The 15,918-nt window shown below is 47.7% G+C and overlaps 1 protein-coding gene across 2 annotated transcripts in view; it reads right to left on the bottom strand.

Annotated features, from left to right (window-relative positions):
* Positions 1-15,918, bottom strand: part of HDLBP (high density lipoprotein binding protein) — an 88,998-nt gene that overhangs the window by 27,022 nt on the left and 46,058 nt on the right. For both annotated transcript variants that reach the window (XM_012465070.2, XM_012465071.2), the window contains exons 2-9: positions 15,011-15,075; positions 13,452-13,564; positions 10,284-10,441; positions 8,876-9,091; positions 3,076-3,282; positions 2,660-2,875; positions 1,855-2,061; positions 1,534-1,641 (exon numbers count right to left, since the gene is read on the bottom strand). In XM_012465070.2, the coding sequence (XP_012320493.1) occupies positions 1,534-1,641; positions 1,855-2,061; positions 2,660-2,875; positions 3,076-3,282; positions 8,876-9,091; positions 10,284-10,441; positions 13,452-13,527 (1,188 nt within the window). In that variant the 5' untranslated portion in view covers positions 13,528-13,564; positions 15,011-15,075. The remainder of the gene's footprint in view (positions 1-1,533; positions 1,642-1,854; positions 2,062-2,659; positions 2,876-3,075; positions 3,283-8,875; positions 9,092-10,283; positions 10,442-13,451; positions 13,565-15,010; positions 15,076-15,918) is intronic.

The raw sequence follows: 15,918 nt of genomic DNA on the forward strand, positions 1-15,918 counted from the left end.
GGTGGTAAAGTAACTTGCTCAACACAGACAAGGCTGCTGGCTTTCCTGATTTATTACCCTTCAGGTAAGGAGTTACGGAAGGGAGACTGGTCCTTATATGAAGCTATAAAAAGTAAAAGGCGGGCCGGACATGGTGGCTCGTGCCTGTAATTCCAGCACTTTGGGAGGTCGAGGCAGGCGGATCACGAGATCAGATCGAGACCATCCTGGCCAACGTAGCGAAACCCCATCTCTACTAAAATACAAAAAATTAGCCAGGCCTGGTGGCAGGAACCTATAGTTAGTCCCAGCTACTCGGGAGGCTGAGGCAGGAGAATCACCTGAACCCAGGAGGTGGAGGTTGCAGTGGGCCGAGATCACACCACTGCACTCCAGCCTGGCGACAGACCGAGACTCTGTCTCAAAAAAAAAAAAAAAAAAGAAAAACAAGTAAAAGGGGCTGGGCACAGTGACTCACCTGTAATCTTAACATTTTGGGAGGCCAAGGCAGGAGGACTACTTGAGCCCAAGAGTTCGAGCTGGGCAACATAGCAAGACCCTGCCTCCACAAAAAATTTTAAAACTAGCCTGGGGTGGCAGCGCACGCCTGAAGTGCCAGCTACTCGGAAAGCTGAGGCGAGAGGATCGCTTGAGCCATGAGTCCAAGGCTGCAGTGAACTATGATTGCGCCACTGCACCCTAGCTGGGTGACAGAGTGAGACTTTGTAACTAGAAAGAATAAAATAAGTTTTATTTTTTATTTTTTATTTTTTTTGAGACGGAGTTTCGCTCTTGATACCCAGGCTGGAGTGCAATGGCGCGATCTCGGCTCACCGCAACCTCCGCCTCCTGGGTTCAGGCAATTCTCCTGCCTCAGCCTCCTGAGTAGCTGGGATTACAGGCACGCGCCACCGTGCCCAGCTAATTTTTTTGTATTAGTAGAGACGGGGTTTCACCATGTCGACCAGGATGGTCTCGATCTCTTGACCTCGTGATCCACCCGCCTCGGCCTCCCAAAGTGCTGGGATTACAGGCTTGAGCCACCGCGCCCGGCCAAGTTTTATTTTTAAAAAGGACAGTAACATTAACTGGAAACTAAGTCTAAACAGAACAGGGGTTAAATATGATGGCTGTTTTCCCTGGTATTTCTTTTCTGTTCATGTTTCCTGGATGCTACAATTTCCTTTGGTAAACTGAGAAAGCTTTAAATTCACACTTAATACAATTTATATACAAGTTCTGCTCTTCAAACTGTTATGAAGTTATTTCACCGTAATTACTAAATGACATGTTTCTTAAAGTACTTATGAAACCTAACAATACACAATCCTCTCTGGTTAAAGGCCAGAAGGATGGTACAGACATCGACAGACATTTATGCTGCCCTTCCTCAGCTAACCATGAAGTTGACCATGTCAAACAGGACGGTTAATTTAGAAAAATACACCAGTTTTCAAGGGTATTCACAGGATAAAGGTCAAGAAAGCAATGTCAGAAACAGAGAGACAGAAAACAAGACAAATTCAACACACCAGGCGAAAAACGCGCCCTTACCTTTGGCATCTGCTGAGTGATTTTGGCCAGGTTCTGTCCTTTCTTGCCAATGATGAAACGGTGAAGCCAGGAAGGGGCGGCAACAGAGGAGACGGTGAAGCTATTGGCCTAAGAACACGGGAAAACAGCCACGGGTTTGCAGAGCTCAAGGTCATGTCACGATGGAAGCCAGGCTGCTCACCTGGGGCTGAGAGGCGAACACTCCCCAAACCCAGGAACCTGCACTGTGTCCAGGCTCCAGGATTACAAACAAGAGCTCAGGCACGAAGGCCCCGTGGACTCCACCAAAAGGGGACGCACTTAAAGCTCAGGGGCAGTTACCTTGGCATAGACTTCAGTCAACGCCTGACCTAACTTTTCAGGCTCGCCTCGAAGTATTACAGTCTCTGAGATGCTGTCTGAGGGTGGGATCTCAACTGAAACGCCGGTTCTCTCAAGGATCTCTTGCAAAGAATTGCCCTTGGGCCCGATGACATACTTGTGCTGGGATTTCTTCACTTCCACTGCGATGGTTGTAGTCTTCTTTTTCTAAATAAGAGCACCGTAAGGGGCAGTCAAAGGGCAAGGTGTGGGCAGCGGGCAGGCAGGCACCACCAGTGCTGCAGAAAGCAAGCCACAGTGGCCCAGACTACAGAAGCTGGTCCCAAGAAGTGAACAACAAGTGATCAGGACCAGCCAATCCCCAGAAGCCTCACTGCTCAAGGACTGGATTTTCCTCTTGGTCTAGGCACCCGCCGGCTGATAACTTCGTCCTTAAACACTGGAAAACACCTAATTCTTTTCCTCAACTAAGGAACATGTTTCAGACTTCAAAGTTCACTAAACTGAGCTAACAGCTTAAGCCAAGACGTGAACAATTCTGAGCTGTATATCCGATCCTGGGGTAGCTGGCAGCCTGTCAGCACAGCCAGAGGCCCAGGACAGGGAGGACAACTGCCCGCAAATGCTCAACAGCAAGGCAGGAGCGGGCACCAGACTCACACCGGTCACTCAAGTGAAGAGACAGTAAGCATCTTCATCAAGGATGGGAAGATAAGGGGCAGAGCCGGGCCTTAACTCAATCTCCAGACCCAAATCCTAGTTTCTCTTCCTGCCCACGGGGATTTGTCTCCTCTGCACCACGTACCTTCTCCTCATAAATCTTCTTGATGCGAGCCACAGCCTGAGCCAACTGTTCCTTCTCTCCAGTAAAGACGATCTCCGTCCGGTTCACGCTGGGTGGGGGAATGTTGATGCGCGTCCCTGTCTCCTGCATGATCTCGCCAACCAGCCTATTATACGGCCCGGCGATGAAGGGGTGGAATGCCTTTTCTACTTCTAGCCTCTCCACGGCACGTTTGTCCTGGAAAGGAAGGGATGAACTGATGAGAACAGGCCTCTGAAGACCAACTGGGGACAGACGGGACTTTTCAGGGTTGGAGTGAAGCCTTCCAATCCCACCACGCTATGCCTTTAAGTCCACGCTGGACACAGCAACCCATGAGGGAGTGAGGTCTGCGCCGGCAGACAGGCAGGGGCACGAGGCACTCACACAGGCCTCACCTGCTCGGCAGAGATGAGTAAGACTTCGTGGCGAGCTTTCTCGATGCCCTCTTTGGTGCCAGTGATCTTGATCTGATTGCTGGGGTCATCCGGGCGTGGGATCTGGATTTTGGTTGCAGTTTTTAGCTCCAAGTCTTGCAGTTTCTCTCCATTTTTGCCAATAACAAAGCGATGGTGTTCTTTGGGAATAGCGACAGTTGCTGAGGCCTAGAGCAAGAAGAGAATCAAAGGAACAAGAATATCTGTAGGTTCTGAAGGGGCAGGTTTTCCACGGCATTCTCTCTGGCAGAAACACCATCTTTGCTTATTCTTGCCCTCCAGCCCCAACCCATCCATCAGAACAGCGTGAGCTTAAACATCACGTGCTTGGGGAAACTCACCCTGACTCCCAGGCTACGTAAGTTCAAGTGTGTGCACCACTACTTAACATCCACTGGAACATACGCCCACAAAAGGAGACAAGAGAAAACAGTCACAAAGGCTGGACAGGAAGAAGCACGTGACTGACTGCGTATCCAGAAACCCCGAGAACACTACTGGGCTAAATTCTATTTACAGCAAGGAGAAAAGATTGAAATCCAGAAATTAACAGCTTTAACTTCCACAAACGGCAACTGCTTACAAGATGCAATGAAAAAGATGCATTTCTCATAGAAAAAAGGAAAAAACGAGGACAAGAAATAGCTAGACATAAGCCCAGCACGAGGTGGAGTATGTGCACTAGAAATTAGAAAACGCTCCTTAAAACAGCTAAAAGAAGGTTTAAGTGATAAAGATGGTAGTTACCCCAATTAACTTTAAAATATTTTTTTTTTTTTTTTTTTTTTTTTGAGATGGAGTTTCGCTCTCGTTACCCAGGCTGGAGTGCAATGGCGCGATCTCGGCTCACCGCAACCTCCGACTCCTGGGTTCAGGCAATTCTCCTGCCTCAGCCTCCTGAGTAGCTGGGATTACAGGCACGCGCCACCGTGCCCAGCTAATTTTTTGTATTAGTAGAGACGGGGTTTCACCATATTGACCAGGATGGTCTCGATCTCCTGACCTCGTGATCCACCCGCCTCGGCCTCCCAAAGTGCTGGGATTACAGGCTTGAGTCACCGCGCCCGGCCAACTTTAAAATATTAATACCATTTCAAACAGTTGATTATAAAGGTTGTGATACAGAACAAACAAATAAACAAAATAGAATAAACAAGAAAAACCTGAAACAGAACAGTGCAGGGTGGAGGTGCGAACAGGGGTACTTGACACGAAACATGACAGCCCCATCATTAACATAGGAAATGTCAGCATATGGAAAGACAGAGCATCCTGCTGGTCAGAACTGAAAACCCAGAAACAGACCTGAGTTAATACGAACATCTAGGACATGATAAAAGCAGCCACTCAAGCGAGGCACTGGAGCAAACGGTCTTTTCAAGGTGGTGCTGGCATGCCTATAATCCCAGCACTCCGCGAGGCCGGGGTGAGAGGATTGTTTGAGCCCAGGAGTCCCAGATCAGCCTGGACAACGTAGTGAGACCTCACTTGAACAAAAATTTTAAAAATTAGCCAGGTATGGTGATGCATGCCTGTGGTCCCAGCTACTGGGGTGGCTGAGGCAGGAGGACTGCCTGAGCCCAGGAGCGTGAGGCTGCAGTGAGCCGTGATCACGCCACACACTTCAGCTTATGTGGCAGACTGAGACCCTGTGTTAAAACCAAAAACGTGCTCACAACTCAACAGTCACAGGGAAAAAGGTGAAACGCGATCAGTACCTTAATCCTATTTGTAATAAATTCCAAACAGATCAGGAACTGAAATGTAAGAACATATTTACAAGCAGCAGAAGAAAATATAAACTTTCTTATGACATGATGGTGAAAAAAACTTCCCTAACAATAACTCAAGATAATAAAAAAAATGCAAGTGGCCCTTATATATCGAAAAGGTGCTCAGTCTTGCTCATCAGAAAAATGCAAATTAAAAGTATATTCAGTTGCCTCTCACACTGGCCAAAACCAAGTGTGTGATGAGCCTGGCTCTTGTGTACTGCTGATGAGAGTGCAAAACACCAGTTCCTAAGGATGGAAATTTAGCGTCAGATGGCCCAGTTCCATATGCAGTCTCCCTCTTGACCCAGCCAGCTCACTTCTAGGAATCTATCCCAAGGTGCACTGGGTAAAACAGGAAACAGCATATGCACACGATTTTTATTGTAACATAATTTTGTAACAGCTGAAGTCTGGAAACTACCCAAATGCCCATCAGTAGGAGAGCCTGGGTAAAATTACAGCACGCCTACAGAGTATTACACTGCTGTATAAAGAAATAAGAAAAATCACTACTTGTTGATATACAGACACCTAAATATAGAAGAAAAAAGCAAGGCATAGGAAAGGGTGCACAGCAAGCTGTATTTTGCTTCTACTCTCAAACACAAACAACGAAGGAAAAACCGGGACCAGGAATGGCCCCCTGCACAGGTGGGGAGGGAGCAGGCTGAAGCTAAGAGGCTGGGGAGATTTCTCTGAAATAACTTTATTATATAACGTTGACTTTGCAAACATGTAAACGTTGAAATACTTTTAAAACATTGAAAATAAACTGAAACAAATGTACCTAACTATAGCAAGATGACAGGAAAACTCAGAAAAAAAGAAATTGCTTCAAGTGATTCTGAACTGATGGTTTTCCTTTTTTGAGACAGGCTCTCACCGTCGCCCAGGCTGGGTTGTGTTGGTGCAAACACCACTCACAGAAGCCTCCACCTCCCGCACTGACTCAATGCTCTCTCCTCAGACTCCCAAGTAGCTGGGATTACAAGTGCACACCACCATGCCCGGCTATTTTTTTGTAGAGATGGGGTTTCTCCATGTTGCCCAGGCTAGCCTCAAATTCCTGGGCTCATGCAAGCTGCTGGCCTCAGCGTCCCAAAGTGAGAGCCACTGCCTGATTTTCCTTTCTTAAAAGCACAACTTTCCTAGCTCTGTCTTCTGAAAAAGTCTAGAAGCTTTGATGACCCGGCTGCGATGTGCACTCACAGAGACAGGAGTCTCCAACTGTAATTTCCTACTCAAAAGGTCCAGAGTTCACAGAAAAATAGCCGATTCGAGGTCTGTGTAAGGAAATGCGTTAAGACTAGCCCGAGGCATCTTTCTGTGTTGGAAATTTTAAGAAGTTACTGATATTAATGGGTCACGGCAGAAAGCTGCAGGGAACAAAACTGAAAGGAGGGGTCCCGCATGCCAAAGATGAGGCGACTGCCGCATAAAGAATGACAGACACGCCAAAAACGCCTGAGTTCATGATGACATGAAGAACAGTCACTGACCGACACCGAAGCCGCCAGAGACAAAGAATCCATCATCTATCTGGCACTTCCCACTCAACTGTTGATGAAGAAAAATTCTTCTTTACAAGAATTATCAACTAATGTATGAACAGGGAATCAGAAAAGCGTAACTCGCAGCCCTTAGCGAATCTGGGCAGTAATCACCAACTGATGGTAAAACGATCACACAAAGGACTGGTAAGAAGCTTTCTAAGGGAAGACACCAGACCTGAGCCTGCTGGCCAATCTCAAAATCAAAACAAGCAGAACCACCAGCTATCACAGCAAGGACTCAGCACCACCTACACAATCTTTTTTTGTGTGTGGAGGGAACGGAGTCTTGCTCTGTCGCCAGGCTGGAGTGCAGTGGCACAATCTCGGCTCACTGCAGCCTCCGCCTCCTGGGTTCAAGTGATTCCCCTGCCTCAGCCTCCTGAGTAGCTGGGATTGTAGGAGGACGCCATCACACCCGGCTAATTTTTTTTGTATTTTAGTAGAGATGGGGTTTCACCACGTTGGTCAGGATGGTCTTGTGATCCGCCCGCTCGGCCTCCCAAAGTGCTGGGATTACAGATGTGAGCCACCACTCCCTGCCGAGCCTTCTTGCCAAACAAGGTGACTGTGGAAGTAACCAAGCCCCTGAAGATCTGACACCAGTTCACCAAAAATAATCAGTGAATAGCAGAACAAATCAAACACCCATTGTCCCCAATAATCAATGGCATTAGAAAAAGGGAGGACAGGCTGTGCATGATGGCTCATGTCTGCAATTCCAGTACTTTGGGAGGCTTAAGTGGGTGGATCATTTGAGCCTAAGGGTTCAAGACCAGCCTGGGCAACATGGTAAAAATGCATATCTACCAAAAAAACGCCGGGCCTGGTGGCATCTGTCTGCAATCTCAGCTCCTTGAAGGGCTGAGTCAGGAGGATCACTTGAGCCCAGGAGGTCAAGGCTGTTGTGAGCACTGTTTGTACCACTGCACTCCAGCCTAGGTGACAACGTGAGATCCTGTCTCAAAAAAAAAAAAAAAAAAAAAAAAAGAGGGGGTAGAAGGGAGTAAGTTCTGTTACAGAACAAGAAAGAGACTTAGGACTCTACAGTCAGTGCAACACTGGGACCTGTTTGGACACTGGCTTGAAAGGACCAACTGGAAGAAACAGATGACGAGGAAAGGCCAAACACAGCCCGGGTTAAACACAGATATGATATTAAGAAACCACCATCAATATGATTACATGAGTTAAGAGCACAATTATTATACGTAGGTATATATAAAAACAGGGGCTTCTCTCAAGTAAGGCACAATAACGTGTCTGGAATTAAGAGGCCGGAGAGTACGTCAGGGCAAGTCTCTTCATTCCGATCCGTATGTTCAGGGAAGCGGCCCTTTCCCCTGCAGCGCTCATTACAAAACAGAGCAATGAACCAGCAGACACCAGCACAACTTTCAGCGCCTATTATGCACGGCCATGACGCTGGACAATGACAAGCAACACTGTCACCTTCATTAACACTTAATGGTTCAACTCCATGAAGCCGGCTGGGGTTTGGGACCGTCCTGATGCCCTCACGTGGCTGAGTAAGGGGCAAAGCTGGACTTCATCAGGCGGCACTCCTCTGCCTCCCGGCTATGCCTTGCGCTCCTACCCCTCGGCCCCTCTTCCATCAGATCCCCACCGTCCAACCACCGTGCCCCAGATCCAGCTCCCACAAGATCAAGACGACTCAGCAGCAGATGGGAAGAACCCCGATTCCTAAATAAGCCCGTCTAGTACAACAGTGGTCACGCAACATTTTCATATGATTCTTTACATTTTTTTTTGGTCTTTAAGTGCTGCCACTTAGGGAGAACTGCATCAGAGATTTGCTTATTTATTACAAATTTCTTGAAGTCCAAGTACTGGCATCAGACTGCCAAAGACTAGGAAACTGGCTTAAAACAGAATTCGGACTCATAATCTCCTAAATTTGGGGACTGGTAGTGAGTATGTAGTGAACACACTAGCAAAGCAATGGAATTACCCATCTTCACCATTCAGCAAGCCTAGTTTAAGTGTCTCCAACTCTGGGACAAGCTTCTAACTTTCAGTTCAGCCGGACGTGGTTGTGTGCCCGTAACTCAGCTAACCAGGAGCCTGGGTGGACTGCCTGAGCCCAGGGCTTCCAGGCCACAGTGTACCATCATCACACTCCTGAATAGCCACTGCACAACAGCCTGGACAACAGAGTGAGACTCTGTCTCTTAAAAGAAAAAATTATTATTACTTTCAAGTTCATTCACTCAAAGAGCAAAAATGGTAAGTGTCCCAGTTTTATTATTAGTTTAGTGGTTTTTTCACTAAAAATGCCAGGGGACTCTCAGTGTTGCTGTCCTCCCTCCAAAGACTGAACTGCCCCACGGGTGGGAAGAGTCCAGTAAAGTCCTAGCCTGCATCAGGAGCCAGTGGTACGGGTCCCCTGGGAGAAGGAGGCCTCAGGCTACCCACCTGAGTCTGCAGTCTAGCAACAATATCCTTCCGAGCTTTCATGACAGCATCCAGCTTTCCCGACACCATGATGGAGAGGCCTTGGTCTTTGGCCAAAGACAGCTCCAAGTGAGCACCGGTTCTCTGCATGATCTCAAGGCAGATTTTTGCTTGTTCACCTTCTCCAAATTGGTTCATATCCTTGTATTTTCTCTCCTCCAGGGGTACATGGAACACCTGCTCAAAAAAGATCAAAAAAGGGAAGGTAAAGAGACGAAAAGAAGGCCAGTAGGCACAGAGTAAAGAACATGTGTTCATTACCATCCACTCACAAAGTAGCCCTGCCCTGCCCACAGGCACTGCTCGAAGCCCTGGGATAAAGCAGCTGAAAGACAGGGAGAAAGCGATAAGGTCAGGAGGCTGACATCCTAAGGAGAGACCTACACGCGGGGCCAGGAGTGCTGTGATGAGATCAACAGGGAGAAGAGAGTCTGGGACAAAGTGGGAGGGAGGCAGACCCTGGGGAGGGCCAGCAAACCTTCCCGAAGCACGAGGCAGCGATCCATGCTAGGAGGTGAGGGAACTGAAGGTGTGCAGGCAGGACAGCCAAGGAGGTGAACGGGGCTGGAGCCTGGTGAGCACACCAGAGGGACAGTTAAGAGATCACCCAGGCCACCCTGTAGTAAAAATCAATACCGGGTTTTCAGCAGGACGCACTCTGCTTGATGGCTCAGGGTGCCTCTAGTTGCTTTATGGAGAAGGATTGAGGAGGAACAAAGTGGAAGCAGGAGGGATCAACTACCCTGGTTCGAGACCAGAGTCACCAAGTACACGGCGGTACAATGAACAAAATCGTTAACAAGGTAACAGACAGGTGGAAATGGAAGGATTGGGATGCAACTGTTTATGAGCCTGAAGTTCAGGGAGACACTGGCAGGAAGATGGTGATTATCCACCATGGCCAGATGACATGAGTTTTTATAAAAGTTTTGCAACTCACCAACATTTCAAATTCAGGTAGCAGAGAGAAGGGCTAGTGAAGCCAAAGAAAACCAGGAAACTGGTTAACCGCTTCCAGAAAGCGGAACGATGAGCACAGAACAGAAAACAGGACCCATTAGTCTGACAAACGCTGCCTGCAAACCGACCGTGAGCCAGCCCTTCCGAGTGCTAGCACGCAGCGTGGACAGGACAGAAGGGGTCTACAGAAACATCTCTGGGGTGGGGAGTGATTTAACTTGAAGGCCTTCTCCCTTTAGCTACTCAAAGCATTCTCGTTTTTTGCATGTTCAAAAACCCTTCCATCAGATTCTACGCTTGGAAGGATAGGTTAAGAAAGGACAGCAATGAATTTTTAAAAATTTAAAAAATTTACATGGACATGTTGCATGATAAAATTTTTAAAAGAAAGAAAGAATGGTGTTTCTACCTGAGTGATGACAGAAGCCTTGATGGGCCGGATCTTGTTACCCCAGGCTCCAGCGGGTTCCTGGGCACTTTCCAGGCAAGCAGCTTTCTCAGGAAGTGGAGGGAAGGCATCCTTGTAGGTTGGAGGGTCACTCTCCTCTTCTGAATTTAGAGTGGCAACTGGACCAGCCAACACAGATGAAGAGACAGCACTACTTTTAGCATGACATGAAAAACACTTTAAAGAATTTTAATGCTTAAAAACAGACAAACAAAAAAAACACCAAACGCTCCAGGGACAAGTTCCCCCACCCCTCTCTCCTCATTCATAGTGATGGGGAAAGGCCCCAGGAGGTCACCAGGGCTAGCACCCTGAGTGTGTGCCAGAGGAGCAGCTGACCGACGCCCATCTACATGGCCTCCCCGGTAAGCATCAGCTCAGACACTGTGAGCCCCACTCCCCCAACAGGGTGAACCCGATTTAAGACTGTGGTGGCCCCACAGGGTCATGGGGTGTCCCTTATGCTGGGTTGAGGTGCAGGATCCAAGAGGTAAAGAGACAGGACACCGAAGAACTGGTGAAGAGCACCCGGACTCGGGGGGCCACGCCACCTGTGAGTGGAGATCAGCGGTGGCCCCCAAATGCCCAAGAGCATCTGTATTTATTAGGTGCAAGCAGGGGGCAGGGTCGTGAGTGATGTCATCATCTACAGGCTTAGTAATAGGGGCATATGTAATCACGTGAGTTACAAGTGAGGGGACCACCCCGTTATGTCACCTGGGCAGAGAGGTGGGCCATGTGCAGCAGGGGGCTGTGTTGTGCGCAGTAGGAGAGGATCATGTACAGAAAAGGGGTCCACCCCCATTAGGTCACCGAGGCAAGGAGGTGGGCTGTGTGCAGCAGGTGTCGTGCACAACACTTCTTATCTGGGGGCTGGAGACTTCAAAGGGTTTCTAATAGAAGGACACTGTAAGCTTAATGCAGTGGGAGCTGACAGACTTGTGCTCTTCTCTTAAGATATTTATGGGAGGATGATTTGAACTAGCACAGAAGTGAGAAAAGACTGACAGGGTGTACAGCCGCCGTGGCTGGTCACAGCAGAGGGGTTCTTCTCCCTCGGTTACTTCCAGGATCTCAGGCCTGAGGCCAACTTTCCACAGGAACTGGATGCAAGGTGCTACAACTCCTTTATCGGGAGGGGAGGCTCCTGCTCCAAGCCTGCCATACAGCGTGTGCCCTTTCAGGCAGGGACACCACCGCCTGGTTCTTTGGTTCTCATCCTGGTCTGGCTGTTTTCCCATGTACTGCTTCTGTTCTGGGACTGCTCTAGGCATTCCTCCTGCTACAAACTACTAATGGTTATATAGAAGGATTCTATAAATCAGCACTAAATGTGTCTGTACAGCTCTGACTACAATACCTATATGATTATATAGAAAGATTATATAGAACTAAGTAAGCTAGATATATGTAAGCAGTAAGTTACTCTTCAAGCACTAATTCTATAAACTAATATATGGTTATATATGCAGGATTATATAAAGGAAACAGCTGAGTAATCAGCTATAAACTAAGATATTCTTCAGGCACTAGTTGTGGCTGGGGTATGCACAGTTCTCCTTCCTCAGTGACCATGGGGGGCGTCACCCAAAGCCCTGAAAGCAATCCTTGCTACGTCAATTTTTAAGTCCTCTAGAGTCTAGTAACATACTTTAAAAATCACAACTATGACAATGGTAGGCACAGAGCAGGCCCTTACATTTGCAAACTAATGGTCCAACCCGGCACAACCTATGAGAATTGCCTTTGAGGTACACTCTGATTTTCCACTGTAACGTGCAGTGTTAAAAATGACAGCCGTGGGAACCGTCACCACTGATCTCCCCTGTCCTGCCCAACGCAGAGGACAGCAAGGCTTGTGGAAATCAGGTTCCCTGATTATCATCACTTCCATCTTCCACAGTGCCAATTTGTTCATGTTTTTGTGCCATGAGCCACAGTCTCCATGATATCAAGGGTGTGACTGTTTTGGGCAACCCCAAATCCCCGGGCTGAGCATGGCGTCTTGGCAGTAGCAAGGCCCACTGAAAAACACCATGAATGGATGTGACAGAGGACAGGCCCGTGCCTGAGTCCAGGCCCGCGACTTCCCGGGGCACGCCATGCTAGCCGGCAGTGCTGACACAACAGGCGAGGGGTCCTTTCGGTGCTGTCTCCTCTCTAGAAAGGGAAGAACAGGCCTCACAGGAAGCCGGCTCAAGTAGGAAGATCCCAGGTCCCCAGAACAAAGCAGCTTCTGGGGTTCCAACGCGCAACACAGCAGCCACTAGAAATGGGCTTGTGAAATGTGGCTAGTGTGACTGAGGAAAAGTGAGTTTTATGTTTTAATTAATTTTACTTTAAGAACCGATACTCAGCTTAGTTACTAGAAAACTTTGCAGTGTGTTTGGAACAACATGGAGTAGGACTATCTGCTCTTTCAAATGAAGATTTTATGAACTCTAAACACAGATCAAGGATTTTGGATGAAAATTTGGCATTCAAATGGAAAAAGAATGTCCTGTAGTTGTAAATACACATCAGATTTTAAAGAGAAATAATCTAAAATATCAATGGTTTTTCCTTTTTTCTTTTTACATTAAAGAGATGTTGAAATGACAATGTATTAGACTGGGTAAGATATCAAAATTAATTCCACCTGTTTCCTTTTAATAAGTACTAGAGAATCCTAAAAGTTATACACGTGGCTTGCAGTCTATTCTACTGTACAGTGCTGCTCTCCATCCCAGCCAGTGGTATGTAAGGGCTCAGAAACCAGGACCCAGCCTTCACCCTCACGACGGGCTTAGGCAATGCTCTGGGATGCCTCACAGCCCAGATTCTAGTTCACCACAATTAGGAAAAAGCAGTTTTGAAAAGGACTACATTAATTACCAATGGTCAAATTCACTGGCTTTCTGGAAAGCTGTCCCCATTTTAAATCTCACTGTACCTGATTCATTTCCTTGTGCCAGGCCAATTGCCCCCGCATACATCACAATGCAAAATAGTGCACAAGATGGTGGGGCCTCCCTGCCCACAATCACAGGGCCAAAAGGTACTTCTAGAAAGGGCACGGGATTTGGTAAAGGCTTTAGAGAGCGCACTGCCTTAGACGTTACCAGGAAGCGCACATAAAACGGCCGTCACCTTTGATCTGCTGCGGAACCAGCCCACTTCGGTGTTCAGCAAAACTCTCCTGGGTCAAAACTGCAACGGAGCTCATGGTTGATCTCACACCTACACACAATCCGGGAAAACCACTAAAGCAAAGAAGAGTAAGTCAGAAGTCAAAGTACAAGTCCCGATTATCGATGAGATTGTTAACCCAGGAGTTTCAGCAAAAAGTTTACCCTCTTTTTTACCAGCAAACTCTACCTTGTTTTATTTTCCTCACAACCTCTGTTGTATGCTAGTATCTAAATGCTCACCAAATGACAAACGGGGAAGATGCAGGTAAAGGAGGTCTTACAACAGGGTGCCAATCTTTTGTCTTCCCTGGACCACAGCGCAACAATTATCTTGGGCCGCACATAAAATAAATTAATGACAGCTAACAAACTTAAAAAAAAAAAAATCTCATGTTTTAAGAAAGTTTTCAAATTGGCGTTGGGCCGCGGGTTGGACAAACTTGTCCTAGAACTGCTGTCCCCTCCAAAGTCGCTGGTAATGGAGAAGCTCATCTTCCACCCGGGGGCAGTCTGCACCCATCTCTCCAGCCCATGGGCCACAGAGATACAGTCTGCACCACCACTACCCGCGGCGGGGCGGGGACACTGGAACCCGCCACCTGTCTGAGCCAGGCTGCAGGCACAGGTCACCACCAGGATCATTCTCCTAGTAGCTACCGTGGTTATTCTGTCACCTTGCTCACCACACACCTCTTAATGCTCACAAAACGCATCAAGACAGTTGCTACAAAAAGCCAGCCAGTCTCTGCAAGGTTCATCCAGGCCCAAACTAAATCACCTCCCAACCTCAACTTAACCAGGTGGAAGCTGTGTTGACAGGAAAAAGCAGCCTCAGTGCTTTGTAGCAACAATAACAGACCCACAAATCACGCTAAAAGCCCTCGATCCACACTGACTGGTTATTCTCCTCTTGCATAGCAAGGGGAACCTGGCCCCGGGGCACAGAGTTCCTCGGATCAGCAGAGCCACAGTGCTCCACAGGACATGGCCTCTGAAAGCCACAGCTCCCTTATTTGAAAAATGGGGTACATTCAGCATTCTGAGGTAGGTGTCAGCTTCCTCTCCTTCCCTCTTCCCAGTTCCAGGTGAGCTCCAAACTACTATGGCGAGGAAGAATCCATTTTCTTCACACAATTACGCATCAATTACTGGCACAAGGCCAAGTCATAAGGAGTGAATTTTGTGTAATTTTTAAAACATAATTAAGGCCTCTTCTCAAGTTCAAGAAAATTAAGGCCTGCAATCCTAAAGAGAAGACCCCAATTCAGGTAATACCTAATAAACACAATTCACATTTAAGAAAAAAAAAAAAAAAAAGATGAAAAAGTGACGGAAGCAGATGAGACGTCAGAGGAGACACGTCTGCAGACAGGTCCTGCTGGGAGGTGGAGCTATAGAGACGTCTCTGACGAACCACTAGAAACCCGAGGGTGCGATGTAGAGAAAGAAGGCACACACGGGACTGAGAAAATACACACAACCCAGGGGCAGGGCGTCTTCAGACAGGGTCCAACTTACCAGCAAAACGGTCAGTAGCCAGAAAGTCCGTCCTGAGGCCGCGTCTGTCAGCCTGCCAGCTTTTGCTGGTATGGGACAGGAAGCAGGAGAGAAGAGGGAGGCAAAGAGAGAAAGTTACTTATCTTCATTTCACAAGCCAGGTCCTTTTACCTCCAAGCAGAAAAGGTCAGGATATTATTTATGCTTTGGTTACTAACACCAATTCTCAGGCAAGTTTCTTGGAAAAAAAAATTAAGCCATTAGCTTGAAACAAAACATATTACAGAAAACCTGAATCAGGTGCAACTTTCAGAGGACAACTATTCCGGGGACCTGAGGGAGTGATCTTTTAAGCACCAAACTTCTAAATTTAACCATTCTGAAGTAAAATCCTCACAAAACTGATCTCACACGGTTGGACCATCTTTCCTGTACCCCACTTAACCCTGGACGGCTGAACTAGAGGAAGGGTTGCTGTGCTGGGCTCTGACCTACGACAGAACGTGGACCTGGGGGCTCTGCAGCGCTCACGATGACCAGAGCTATTGTCTTCAAGAATTCTCTCTGTATTTCGCAGTTACTTTGTTCTTCTTGCTGTTATCCTGTAAAAGTCCTTCAGTCCTTTCTAATCCACTGGGATTTAGAAACCAGGTCATAAAATCGCAGGATTGAAAGGAACCTTCAAAGGCTGTCTGGGGAGGACCAAGAATTCTGTGAAGCAGGAGGGTGAGTCACCTCGCCTTGGGGGACTCTGGGTAGGGGAGGCCTGCGACCACATGTGCTCCTAGACTGTGAAAAGGTGAACTGCTGACAGGAGTGAGGCATGTGTTTTAAATGGGAGAAGCAATGACAGTAACAGGACACCCCACTCAACTGGAGAACACTACTAACGCCCTGATGACAAGGCGGCCCATGAGACACGTGGGTCC

This window comes from Aotus nancymaae, unplaced genomic scaffold (genome assembly GCF_030222135.1).
Source record: "Aotus nancymaae isolate 86718 unplaced genomic scaffold, 86718_ANA_hifiasm-v0.15.2.pri h1tg000031l, whole genome shotgun sequence".
Taxonomy (NCBI): domain Eukaryota; kingdom Metazoa; phylum Chordata; class Mammalia; order Primates; family Aotidae; genus Aotus; species Aotus nancymaae.